The sequence below is a fragment of the Chamaea fasciata genome, unplaced genomic scaffold (genome assembly GCF_029207755.1).
Source record: "Chamaea fasciata isolate MVZ Bird 193981 ecotype frontalis unplaced genomic scaffold, bChaFas1.0.hap1 SCAF_13, whole genome shotgun sequence".
Classification (NCBI taxonomy): Eukaryota; Metazoa; Chordata; class Aves; order Passeriformes; family Sylviidae; genus Chamaea; species Chamaea fasciata.
In genome coordinates, this window is record NW_027094098.1 from 155,001 (window position 1) to 168,124 (window position 13,124).

A 13,124-nucleotide genomic window follows, 5' to 3' on the forward strand; every position below is an offset into this window, starting at 1 on the left:
TCCGAAGTCTCCTGACCTCGCCTGTGTCTTTGTGCTTAGTTACTTTTAGGTAATCTGAGCTCACAGTCGGCAGTAACCAGGCTGACACTTTGTGACAGGACTGGTTAAGGAGTAGCTTTGTACAGGATCATATTTTTGGCTTTCTGGTAAGGCTACTTCATCTAGTAATAACAGATTTGGTCCAAAGGTATCCAGTATCCAATTCGAGCTCAATCGTTTTGAAGCCTATTCCATTACATTCAAAAATCTCACAAGCCACTGGGCTTTCTGCTAATGAAGTACCAAGGCTTTGTACTTCATACAGAAGAATGGAGTGCTCAGTCCAATTGACTGTAAATATATTTACACTTCTGTGGACTTAGCAGCTAAATACTCCTTCCCTCCTTTAAAGCATCACTGGAATAAAGAACAAATACTAGCAAATCCTAAAACAACAACAAAATACTGCTAAAAATTGTGACAGAAAATGTCATCTTTAAAATCACTCCCAAACTCTTCTGTGTGTACTGTTTCCATTAATCCCAGGAGAGACTGCAAACACTCCTGGAGTTCTATACAATACAGAAATTAATCTGTCTCTTATTTCATTCCTCAAAGAGGAACTTTCAGAAATGTTTAGAGTTCGGAAAAAAGTAGTCTTCATTCACTAAGATCAGTGCTGTACCTCTCCTCTCCTGGAAGGACTTCGTTCAGTTTAGGATGGACTGCAAACTGCTTGTGCTTTAGGGATAATTCTACCACATTAAACCTCCATTGGGTTTTTGGAGGTCAAATACTTCTCTGTTACAGAATCCTTGAGTAGGTGCAGAAAGCACACAACAGTGACCTAACAAAATCTTCCTGCCTAACAAGGCTAAGCTTAGCACAGTCAAAGTGGTACCACCAGGTTTCTAAAGCTATGATGTGCAAACCCAAGATTGCACAATGCATATGAAAATATGACAAGCAAGAACACAAACCCTCAGTGGGTCAAGCCAAGGGCAAACTCCTGTTACCATGAGGCTCAGTGGGGAGTTCATTTTCTTGTACTGAAGACATTTGTAGGACATCAGTGCCTTTCTCCTGGACTCCAGCTTTGTTGTACTGTATGGTGAATTATGTGCTAGAGAACAGCACAAACCCCTGAACCCTAAATTACTGTAGTCCCAGGGATTTCTAATGGTGAAACATTGCTGTCACCCAAATCCAAGATTCAGCCACCAGCTACACAAAATCCAGTTTTGAAGAAACAGAGCGACTAAAGCAGCACATGAGCTCATTTCAAGTCATACTGGAGTAAGATGAACAAGTAAGTGCAGTTGTATCATCTGCCACACGTAGAGGAAAGAGGAACTTGAAACAGAGTCAGGTAGAAACAACATCCATCAAGATAAAGCCCCAATTATTCCTTTTAAATCCAGCAATAAAACAGAGTGCATTTTTTCCAGGAAACAGAGTGTACAGTACCCGTGTGCAGCATAAAAAACATTTCACAAATAATGAAAACATCCCTTTTGAAAATCTCAACAAAAATAGATCCCACTGGGACCAGACTGTCAGTGCCTCCCAAAACAAGGCAGAAAAATCCAGCCTATAAAACATGCCAAAGGTGACCAGTAAGTATCCCACTAACGGCTGAAACTGCTGACTGCTTTATTTACTGAGAAAAGGAAGTATGACATTTGTATTTAAAACCCCAGGCACCATGCTAACAGGTCCACTAAATCACATGTTCAGCTCCGTTCTCTCCTGACAACTACTTAGAAGGACATCTATCTGTCTATGGGGAAAGGTGGAAGCAACATCTCTTGGCTTTGCAGGTCAACCCTGCCAGCCATCAGGACAACAGAACTCTGGGAATTCTACTGCACTGACCCAAAAGCATCATCTTCCAGCCCAGAAGTTCTCCACTGGTCAAATTTCTCAAGATGCTGACAGCAAAGCAGCAGCGCTTCTTTAGAAATTTTTTCAAGCCTAATGGCTTATGAATGAGTTTGTCCTAAGGGACTGGAGTACAGGCAAATGATCTAAGCATAATATGAAGAGGCAAAACATCCATTTATCTGGTGTAAGGAGGAAAAAAGGGACACTTTGATTTCAATTTAATTGTGTCTTCACACTCTGCTTACAATGTGGGAGAAAAAAATTCCTAGCTACACCCTGCCCTCCCTCAGGAATATTCAGCTAATAAATAGTCTGACATTAACATTTTGATTCTGGAATGAAAAAAAAATCTGATTTTAATACTTGTGTGAATAGTTCTGCCTTGACTAGGCTGTTATTCTAAGGGAAAAAAGCAAGAACTCTGAGTTACTGAGCTCTGCTTAGTCCCAGGAGTTTTCACTGGAGGAAGCTCCCCCGTAAACACCAACGTGGCAGGTACAGTCACAGGCTGTGCCAACTCAGCTCTCAGCCTACAAACCACATCCTTGCTAAATTGGGCAGCTCACAGCTTTGGAATGGCCAATCAATCACACTGGGCCTAAGGGAAACTTGAATCATTCCATTTGACCAGAGGAACCCCCGTTCATCAGAACCCAATTACTGCATCTTTCCTAAACCAATTCCTGCAGCAAGCACCTTCCTCACTCAAATGCATTCGTAGGCCAGGGGCTTCCTGCAGAGATGGATTTGAACAGGACATAAAGGAGCAGAGCTGCACACATCCAGCTCCTGCCTGTGCTCCTCCAAACACTCTGAGAACAGGCAGAGTGAATGAATGCAAGCCAGCTGAAACTCAAGACTTATTTGATGCAGATCTTGAGCCTGACGTGAGTTTCCTCACACCTTTAATGGAAAGTAACATAAGCCTGGTTACTCCAAGTGTAAAGCACTGGCCTACAGCAAGTGGCTGATTGGGTTTTATTACCCTGGAAAATTAAAATCAGCAGTTCATCCTACTGTGAATCTATGGATGGAACTAAGATGTCCCACTGGTCCTTTTCCTTTTCTGTAATAAAAGCACACAAATCCCTTGCCAACCCACCAAATTTTTATCAAGTCTGATCGAGCATCTGTAGATAGTTAAAAATACAAAGTCAAGCTCATAAGAGTTTCCAGAATGCAAACACTGGCAGAGCTATGTTGCAGTCCTCTATTGATCGCAGTTTCCTTAGTGTATTCTCTAAATAGATGTTCAGGTAGCAAAGCAAAAGTCTGCTGACAGGCTCTATTGTACATGGCCCAATTGTTTGTTAGAAGAAAAAGGAAGTAACTTCATACAATAAAGAAAAAAAAAAAACCTGACAACCTAAATATAGAAAATGCAGAGGCACTTTCTCTTTCCTTCCGTATGTCCTACAGCCTGCCTGTAAGAGAAGTGCAAAATAAAGTTTTCTGACATCTGAAAAAAGGAACCTTCCAGGTTATGCCTAGAGAAGTTTCAGCTAAAGCTTTGGAACAGAAGCTCTGTGTGCTGACATTGGTTTGCACTCTGGACATGCCCACAGAAGCGAGACTGCTGTGCAGCCATGGACCATGTGTCCAGAAAGAGCAGCTCCCTCCCTTTTTTGTTCATCGCTTCTACTGTTCAGGCTACAGAGGTAGTAAAAACAAAAGCAAAACCAACAACAGTGAAACAAACCAAAATAAACAAAAAACTTCAAAAGGAACCACACCCTTGCTATACTGTACATTCAGAACCCTGTGGCCACATTGTTGTCCTAACAATGAACAAATTCATTAAAAATCGGAACATTAACACACGAATGTGCAAAGAACACATTCCAAAGTCAGTGCTGTGGTAAAGCAAGTGTTCATCCACAGGGAGGGAAGGGGATTCTGTGAAACATCAGGAACAGAAAGGTTATTTCTGGCAGCCTACATGCGAACGTAAACAGGATCCGTTTCTTCTAAAGTTCCGCGCCAACAGAACTATTTGAAATGTCATTTCCCACAAGAGGAGACTTCTCTGTAATCATTAAAAAATACATTTAAAAAAAGGGAACCATAGAGCAAGAGACTATTGTGTTCCCGAGCTGGCAGCTGGTAGAGTAGCCCCTGTGTTTGCATTGGCATTTTGCTCCAGATGTTGTCTTCCTTCTGTTGAAATAGAAAAAATTGAGGCTGACACACACTTTTAGGTCACCAGGGCCTCAGTTTAAATTCATTTGGCTTTACTTGCTAGAGAGAAAGGAGCATGTTTTTGTAGTTGTGCTTCAAAGATCTACTTCAACTTGGCTGCTCCTCAGTTTGCAAACTGCTGGTAGAAGGCAAGTTTGACCCTCTCAATGTGATGGCAGAGTTTAATAGCTGGTCCAAGCTTCAAGTCCATGCACTCCTGAACAGTGGGCAGGGTCAGCAGCAGCAGTGCCTGGCCATCGATTTCCTGTCAGAAGACAAAAATTCCATAGTGACTTTGTCATTATTCTCCCTGCTCCTTCAGCTTTGACTTGCTGTAATTTCAGATTTGTGACCGCTTGTGAACCGTTAGAAGTTTCTTTCATGCTCCCCCAGGCAGCTTAGAAATGTCTCACACACACAACAAATTAATGCCTTTCTTAAAATGCCAGCTCAAATCCACTGAGGCACAGACTCTCAGGAGATTCTATTGTAAAAAAAAACAACCAAACAAAAGAAACCAAGGGAATTTCATGCAGAAAGCAACTTTAACAAACCACTGCATCTTCCTGTAGAAACAGATGTTCCACAAGGTGAAGTATATTTGGAACATCCACCACCATAAACCACCCTAACTATTAGTTCTAATAGTACAGTTTTAAATAGACACTGGTTTTATGGCGAATTTTAACCAAGATGCAAATAAAATGCTGACTCTTGTAATGGTGCTTTGTTGTCGGTATTATTCGTAGTTTTAGGATTCAGATGCTCTGCAGATCAAAAATCCATCCCCCAGTAGTGAGAAACCTGAAAAATTCTGGTCATTCCCTGAACTCTCCTCTCCCAAACTGCTGCAGGTAGCACAAGTGTTTGTTTCCTCAGAACCTTATTAAAAAAAAAATTCTTCTTGTGACTCCTTAGAGGATAAGAAGCCAAGTGGGAGATACAACATTTAACAGACAGAAAATGATACCTGATCAAGGAAAATCCTTGCCAGCGGAGCACAGTCGGTGGATTTGAGGAATCGTACCACATCAGCCACGCTCCATTCTAGAGGGTTACTGTCCAGCTGCAGCTTTTCAGCAACTTCCATCTTTATGTCCTAGACAAGTCAAAAGAATTCCCAAAATATCACACATACTTAGTCTTTATTCCAGTCCCATAACACAACCATAACAAACATAGTGGATTTTAATTATTCTGTAGAGTTTTCACAAAGCCCTTCACCGGGAGAACACACATATTGTGGTTAATGTTAATATTGTGGTTAAACTCCCAAGGTTTTGGTGCTTGCTCAGCAGGGAGCAAGCCAGGGCAGAAATCTACATTCCAAGTTACCTTTGGCGAAGGAGGTTTATTTTCATCATCAGAAAAGGAAAAGGTCCTGAGCTTCCTCTTCCGCTTGTCTCGGTCCTGAGCCAGGGAATGAGACAGTTCACTCTGGGTGGGAGATGATGATAGGGATTTCTTCTCTGACATCTCTGATTCTTCAAGTAGTTCATCTTGGTGCTCTGAGGTGCTGTCCTCGGTCAGAGACTCTTCATCCACCTCGTCCTGGTCATCCTCATCTTCTGCCCCACTGCCCTGAAGAGTTAGGAGAAAAGAAAAAAAGGCAGCTGTAAGTCTGAGGTCACAAAGAACAAACGTTTGCTGTTTCAAATGAAGCAGTTAAAGACCACATCCCAGATCTATGAGCGCTGCTGGCAGTGTCCTACCTGGGGAGATCCAGCTGGAGTGTTATCCACGGACGTAGAAGAACGTTTTTTCTTATGAACAAAGAAATGTTTTCGTCTCTTCCGTCTTTTATTTGGTTTCTTCATGGCTACCTCCATGTTGCTGTGGCCACCTGGGGGCCGGCCTATCCGCTTGTTTTTCCGCTTTCCATAATAGTGTGCTACCAGGACAGAAGAAAGGAGCAAAGTGTTGAAATGCACCTTCAGTGTCACTGGTCATGTTTGCCCCTCATCAGGACTAGAAAATCAGTACAGGAATCCCAGTTCTGCAAAACTTCAAAATCAGTATGTCTGTATTTTCCACTTCAATTTGGTGTAAGGAACAAGAGTTACTGATCAATTTTGTTTGCCCTGTAAAAATTTACATCCCCCTTTATTATCTCTGGGAAGCCCCCAAATGATCATATTTTATACAAAAATTATCGAAGATATGGTCCAATTTAATGGTGCCTCTTGTGATGATTTGTAGTTTTTAAACATGGTCTCAATGCACTTTTCGTTCTCACAGTGTCAAATGGTTAAAGCCAGTCAACAAAAACCCTAAAAACTAAGAAAGGAGCTCGAAGGTGTTGCATTTTTTCCCCACAACAAATTGGTAAATGCAATTATAACACCATTTAAATTACAACATTGGTCAGTTCTTTTACAAGAAGTTGTTTTAAAAAGATCAAGTTTTAAGCACACAACAGAAGTTAAGCCATGGTTCTACCACTTAATACAGATTTTTTTTCTCCCCTACACACTGAAGCATGAATATTTTCTAGACCTCTCTATGTAGTGCTTGAGCTGCTCCTTCTGGAGTCAAAGCCAAAACAAACTAAAATATAACACTCCAAACTCCAAACCTTGGTATGGATCAGGGTACTACTCACTGTACTTGGTCTTTGTCAGGACAGAGCAGTTCTCTGAACACTTATCCAGCACCATCTGAGGGCCAAAGAGGTTTGGACAACATTCCAGCTTGATGCACGTTTTCCTGCAGAAATCTGCCACCCGATCTGCCGTCCTCACAACCTCCACGGTCGCACGGTAGCTCTTGCCTTTGTACCTAGCATTGAAAATATGGGCATAATTAGGAATCTTCTAATTACCAGGATAAAAGGACTTCATTGAAAGGTGTACAAGAATGCTGAGATCAAACTGAGAAAAAATATAAGCAATGATGAGCTTTATGGATTGTCAAGTCCAGGAGACAGGAGCTCCTGTCTCTTATGTCAGATCCCCAAATAAAGAAAATCCATCACAGAGGTGGCTGCAGTATCAAACACAGCAACGTTGCCCCATCAACAAATACAAAACACCATCTGAGAGGACTGTCCCAGAGTTCAGATATTTTCTCTCTCTGTTTACAGATGGTTTGCTCTCTCTTTGCTTTTATGGGACTGCAGAAATGCCAAGCGTGACATGGGCAGCTAGTTCCTCAAACCAAGGCTGAGAGCTCCCACTGAGCTCATTCAGGTAACAGCAGACAGCCTTTGGTGAGCCTTTCTGTGCTCATCCTATGGAGGCAAGGGGACCACTGCCACATTTCCGATCAGCTTTTGTCCAACTGCTGAACAATTCCCCAGCACAACCACTTGCATGACTCCACATACTGCTCCTGTTTGATTCAAATGAAGGAATCTTTCCTTTTTGTCCACCAACTGAAAGAGCTACACTGTGCAGTATCTGCCAGAGCTGCTCAGCATTTCTGCTTTGTTCTCCCAGCACAGCTACAAGCATGTGTTGATATATCTACCAGGGACGTTTCAGCCTGCAAATACCTAGTTAATACCTTGAAAAAACCAGCTGTATCATCATAGTCCAGATACCCCTGGTGTCACTACTGCGACAAAAAACAAACAGCAAATTCAGTGAGACTAAAGAAATGCTTTTTAATTTATTCCACAGCTACACCTTCTATTTACACTAACCTTTGTCACCTTCCTGTTGCCCAATTCAGAGCAATCCTTCAATATGTGGAAAGATGTCTTTTTATATATATGAAACAGATCCAACAAAAGAATTACTGACACGTTCAAAATTACATAGGGAAGTGTGTAGAGGCACATTGGGAAAATCTAATCTCTAATATGCAAACACAGTGACCTAATTACAAAACCATCCCTAGACTATAAAGGAATATCTGGACTTATCAAATATATGCAAATATGTTCACTGCTTTTTTTTCCAAGCTGTAAAAGTAATCTTGCAAAGAAGCTTCAACCCAAAAAGCTCAGCAGGAAAACTGAGAGTGCTTTAGGGTAGACTGCTGTAGAAAGACATCCATGTCAGGCCATTTCAAAGCTTCTAATTTTATTTCTGAAACATCTTCTTCCACTATGAAATTTGTGTGGAAATGCCTGAGAAGCTTCTCAAGCAGTACATGTTTCTGCTCTAAAACATTGAGAAATTATCTTCAGGTGAATTGAATAATCTTAAACCTCACCCACAGGAATGTTGTACCAGTGCCACACCAATCTCCAGCTGCTCACATGCCTGTAGCAGAGTACACTGCCACATTATGGAGCATTAAAATCACATGCACTCCACCAGAAATCATAAAGAAATATACAAAGAATTTAACATTTAATGGCTGTTGGCATCTTGATACGCTCTAAGTGATTTTTCCTCCCCTGAAATGTAAGTTAAAGCACAGACTGTAGAGAACAGCTACTGAGACTGACTAGAGAGGGGAAGAGGACAACAATTTACTTGGCTTTTAGGGTCTCTCCATGGCCATGCCACGCAGCCTCTTCATCCAGCTGCAGCTCTCGCAGGACGCGGCTGGGTTTGTAGGCAGCATTGATCAATAAAGTGAGAACCTACAGAAAACACGTGTAAGTTATTTGTACAATAAATCTGTTTTAAAGTGCCAGGGCAGGATAGGAAATTACTCCTATTCATCCAAATTATCTAGCATCAAAGCACTCATTCACAGCAGGATTACAGACACCTCCTGACAGTGCCAAAACGAACCCTGAGAGCAGCCAACACTTTGGGCCTTCCCAGCCCTCAGAATTTGTCTGCAGAGTCACGAGTGTATCCAGCAGTTTCCAAGTCATTGCCCTTGAATTACACATCACTAAATTAATCCCTGGGGGCTGAGTACTCCCAAACTTGCATAACCTTGGCTGAATCTGAGCGATTATCTTTAAGATTGTATGTCATGTGAAGATGTGCCAAAAAACACTGCAGGATTTTCCTGCCTGCTAACCTACTGCTTACACCAAAACCATAGTGCAGAATCCTAAGTTCTCATCTGTTTTGCTTCCATGAACCATGATAAGGTCTGTATTTTAATAAAATGATAATTTCTCAGGTACTGTAAAGTAACTTGGAAGTTGTGAATAACCTGAAGTTAGTGGGGGATAGTACAAAATGTGCAGTCTAATTGTACTTTTTATGCTCACTATGTGCTTATTCCAAATCATTCCCAGCTGGGTGCATAACAACCTTGACATTACAGATTTGCAGTTTTATTGCTACTAATACAGCAGTGCAGAAATCAAAGAAAAGAATTAAATATAATACAAGCACCAAACTGTCTCTAGGATTCCTACAGCGAGCAAGACTCACAACTGAAATGAATACAACTGAGCAATACTGGCCGAACTTTCAGCATCACTCAGCACCTGCACACCAGCATGATTTGTGCAACTTTCTGCTTTCAGGCAATGAGGCAGAGTAAACCTTCAAGACTAAATGAAACTGCCACAGAATTTCACATTTGCTCTTTTGCAGTTCTTACAATAGAGTACTGAAACAGGCAGGAAGGATAAGGTACTTTTCTGCATACAAAAATGGGCCTTTTTCAATAATCTGCTTTATTCTTGAGAATCAGACTCTTGTTTTACATCACGTCTGCCAGAAAGTCTTTCTTAAGGTCTGTCCCCGTTAAGATACTTGGTACTGAAGGCAAAAATTCCAGATATGTTGAGCCAATTCTTATATATAAAGTGATCATTTCATGACAGCTCAAGTGTGCATATCCAATTAGCTATGTCTTGGGAAATTTCCAGCCTCTCAGGTCAGATAATAAGCACCCCATGACCTTTTTTGAAATTTCAGAAAAATAATGATTACATTAAAGTATCTGTAAATTTGCTGTGAAACACCTTCTGGAGAAGAAGCCCTCTGGCATCAAAGAATGGCCTCCTCCTCCTCCTCCCTCAACTACATAAAGAAACCAAACTGTAAATTCACCTAATCTGTGCAAATTGTATCCAAATTACAAAACACAGATAACTCTTTTCATTTCCCAATTGCTGAACGTAGTTTGCCATTTTGACTAAGAAAATCTGTATTTCCTCTGTTTCACCATCAACAGTGCAAACCGTAAAGGAATTTTGGGATTATCTCCAGCTAAATTCTGTTAACTAAAATGGAAACATTTATTACAGCTATAAAAAAGATACTAACTCCTTTGATTGTGGTAATTACAGGTTATACTGTTTTAACAGGAAATAAAATTTAGTAGTATAAGGCTGAGTGTTACTTAGATAAATGAGAGGCTCTCTTATCATCCATTCATAAAACCATTCATGATTTATACTTTATCATATGCAAAAAGATACTCTTTACTGACCATCAGCTTAAATTTTTGAATTACCCATCTGTAATTAGAGAGATACCCTGGTGTTTAAGAGACACTGCTTTTTGCAGTGCATCCATCCAGCTCACCTCCTTCAGCACCAGAACACAGTTCCCAGGTCCCACGGACTGGGGAAGCTCTGCAATCCTGCCCTTGTTCAGGTAAGGCCCCGAGAAGCACCGGTGGTTGAAGTAGATCTTTGGGCAGCAGTACTTGCCATTAATTACCACTGAGAAGTGAGAAATGAGAAAACAAATGTTTAAATCACACGCCGCAAATGCCCCAGGAAAGAATCTCGCAGTATGTAACAGTTTGTCTGCTGTAGAAAAAGGAGGGGGGAAAGTCCTGAATGACAGCGATTTGAGGTAGTCTCTGTGTCACGTTTCCAATGGCAGCATTAGTTATTCCACGTTGCCAAAACATTTTTCATACTTCACACCCATGCTTGCAAATTGTCAAGCTGCAGTAAATAAAGATGGTCATGTATCAGAAAAGAAACGTTCCTTCCTGGCTAGTCTGCTGCTTCATGGTATCACACCAGTGAGAACAACAAAGACAAAGACAATCCCAACTTTCTGGTAGCACAAGCAGTTCCTACAAAGCAATTACAGATAAATTTTCCAGTCAGTTTTCTCTCTCCCAAACTTCTGCCACCAGAGAAACTGGCAGTTATCATCACTGTTTATCCTAAACAGTGCAGCATCACATTGTTTTGCATTTTCAGATTCTTTTCCTTTGATTGGCAAACAAAAGATGTAGCAACTGATAAACTGACCTTTGATGAAGTGGTATCAAGCTCCCTACATCTATTTAATGCATCAACATTGCTCAAAATTCAAGTATTAATATATATTGCAATACACTTATGTACAAAACCAATATTGCTTTACCCAGCAGTGTTGTACTTTTTCTTGATTGAGCAACACTATCACTTAAAGACCTTAAATTCAGCAGTTGAAAACTGGCAGATAAATGAAGTCAAATTTACATTATGACTCTATTAAAAGCCGATTAAAATGCTAAACAAGCACACATAATTTTTATCACACTTGCTTTTGGTGAAGCTTCAGATGTGCACTTCACTGTACAGAAAACAGCAGAGGAGGCACTCTGTTGCCAAATGGATGGATCTGTGTGACTTTCACCAGCAGATGTACTTATTCATCACATCCCTTCTCGCAACAGTTTAGAAAATTATTAGATTTCGCCATCTGGCACACAAAGTAGTTTACTGTTTGAATTGGTTTTGTTTATCACCATGATGAAGTTAACACAAAAAACAGAGAGATCTGCTTCCCAAAGCCAGAATCCAACAGCTCTGAGCACAGATAGAGCACACCTGCTTCTCCCACATGATCAAACGTAACAGGTGACAATAAAAGGTCACCTGCATGTGTCACAGTACACAACCAGCTTCACATATCCTCTGCTGGAGGGGCAATGTTCTGGTGTAAAAATCTGATTTTCAGGCTTAATGCACATATGAAATACAGAACACAAGTAACTGTGGGTTTTTGTTTGTTTCATCCATTTTTGAAGCTCAACAAATCATCAAGGGATGAAAATCTCCAAACCCTTTTCTCCTCTCCCCTCTCCTAACAGGGTTAGGCAGATGAACTCTTACAGGCTAACTCTTTGTTAGCCTGACCTCTGTGATCAATACCTGAGTCAGAAGAGTTCAGTTCCTGGTTCTTAAGTCCATCATGAACTGTCCTTGAAGACAAAATTCTGAAATGAAAAGAAGAAGGTCGGGAAAACAGACAGATAGTCACGACAGTCACCTCTGTTACTACAACACATTACATTTTTTTTTTCCTCAGCTCCAGCCTTATTAACCTGCTTTTCATACCCCCCCGTTTCACAAAAACATGCAGAAATGACCAAATTCCATTTGGAAAAGACTCCTGTCCTGCTACAGCCAGCAGCAATCTTTCCTTGCTTGAAGTCCATGGGCCACCACGGTGACAGACACCTCCCAAAGCTACCCACAGGGGTTTACATTCCCTGACTCCTTTTAACTTCACATTTCACGTGAAGGCAGTGTAGTCTCACCTTATGCATTCTGAAAAAACTGGATTTTAAACAAAATACAACAAAAATGACTCCAGTACTCTGGTAAGGATCCCAATTACAAAACGTGGGGGAACAGTCTGCTCAGTATTTTCGGAGCAATGCAAACACTGGCAGGACTACTGAGAGCTCTGGTGTTTGTAAAGCTGTAAGAGTCAATAGAGCCAACTGTGAGCATTCCATGGAGCATTTCTGAGCAGGCTCACAAGACTGAGTACCACGTGCATGACACAGAGTTTCTAGACTAATTGTAGATATTAGTAGAACTCTTTTTCGCCTGCTTTAGGCCAAATTTCAACTGAGAAGAAACAATTACAAAAAAAACCAAATTCCAAGCTTTGTATCTCCTCCCTCTGTAGTGCAAGGGGTCTTTTGGGACATCAGCAGAATCTGCCAGCATTAACACAAATGCACTGTGCAACCTCTCAACCCTCAGTGCAGCACTTTTGCAAATCTACATCTTCCCTAACACAGCATATTTTCCAATTGAAAAATAAAGAGAAAAACCTCAACAAAAAATAAAAGCAAATAATCTGTTACTTACTTTTTCTCTGGTTGAACTACTGCAATTTTTTTCTGCTTGTTTACTGAAAGATTAAAAAAAAGAGCAGAATATGAGAGGCAAACCAAGGAAGCATCTAGAACAATATATATATATATATATATAATGGACTCATTTCTTCCAAGTTATACAGCAAAAGTATCTATGT

General features: G+C 40.8%; 1 protein-coding gene across 2 annotated transcripts in view; it reads right to left on the bottom strand.

Moving 5' to 3' along the window:
* Nucleotides 1–1,364: 1,364 nt before the first annotated feature.
* SFMBT1 (Scm like with four mbt domains 1) overlaps nucleotides 1,365–13,124 on the bottom strand; it is a 71,083-nt gene continuing 59,323 nt past the window's right edge. For both annotated transcript variants that reach the window (XM_066195311.1, XM_066195312.1), the window contains exons 13-21: nucleotides 12,959–13,001; nucleotides 12,008–12,072; nucleotides 10,434–10,573; nucleotides 8,466–8,575; nucleotides 6,644–6,819; nucleotides 5,754–5,932; nucleotides 5,377–5,622; nucleotides 5,012–5,140; nucleotides 1,365–4,306 (exon numbers count right to left, since the gene is read on the bottom strand). In XM_066195311.1, coding sequence (XP_066051408.1) covers nucleotides 4,166–4,306; nucleotides 5,012–5,140; nucleotides 5,377–5,622; nucleotides 5,754–5,932; nucleotides 6,644–6,819; nucleotides 8,466–8,575; nucleotides 10,434–10,573; nucleotides 12,008–12,072; nucleotides 12,959–13,001 — 1,229 coding nt within the window. In that variant the 3' untranslated portion in view covers nucleotides 1,365–4,165. The remainder of the gene's footprint in view (nucleotides 4,307–5,011; nucleotides 5,141–5,376; nucleotides 5,623–5,753; nucleotides 5,933–6,643; nucleotides 6,820–8,465; nucleotides 8,576–10,433; nucleotides 10,574–12,007; nucleotides 12,073–12,958; nucleotides 13,002–13,124) is intronic.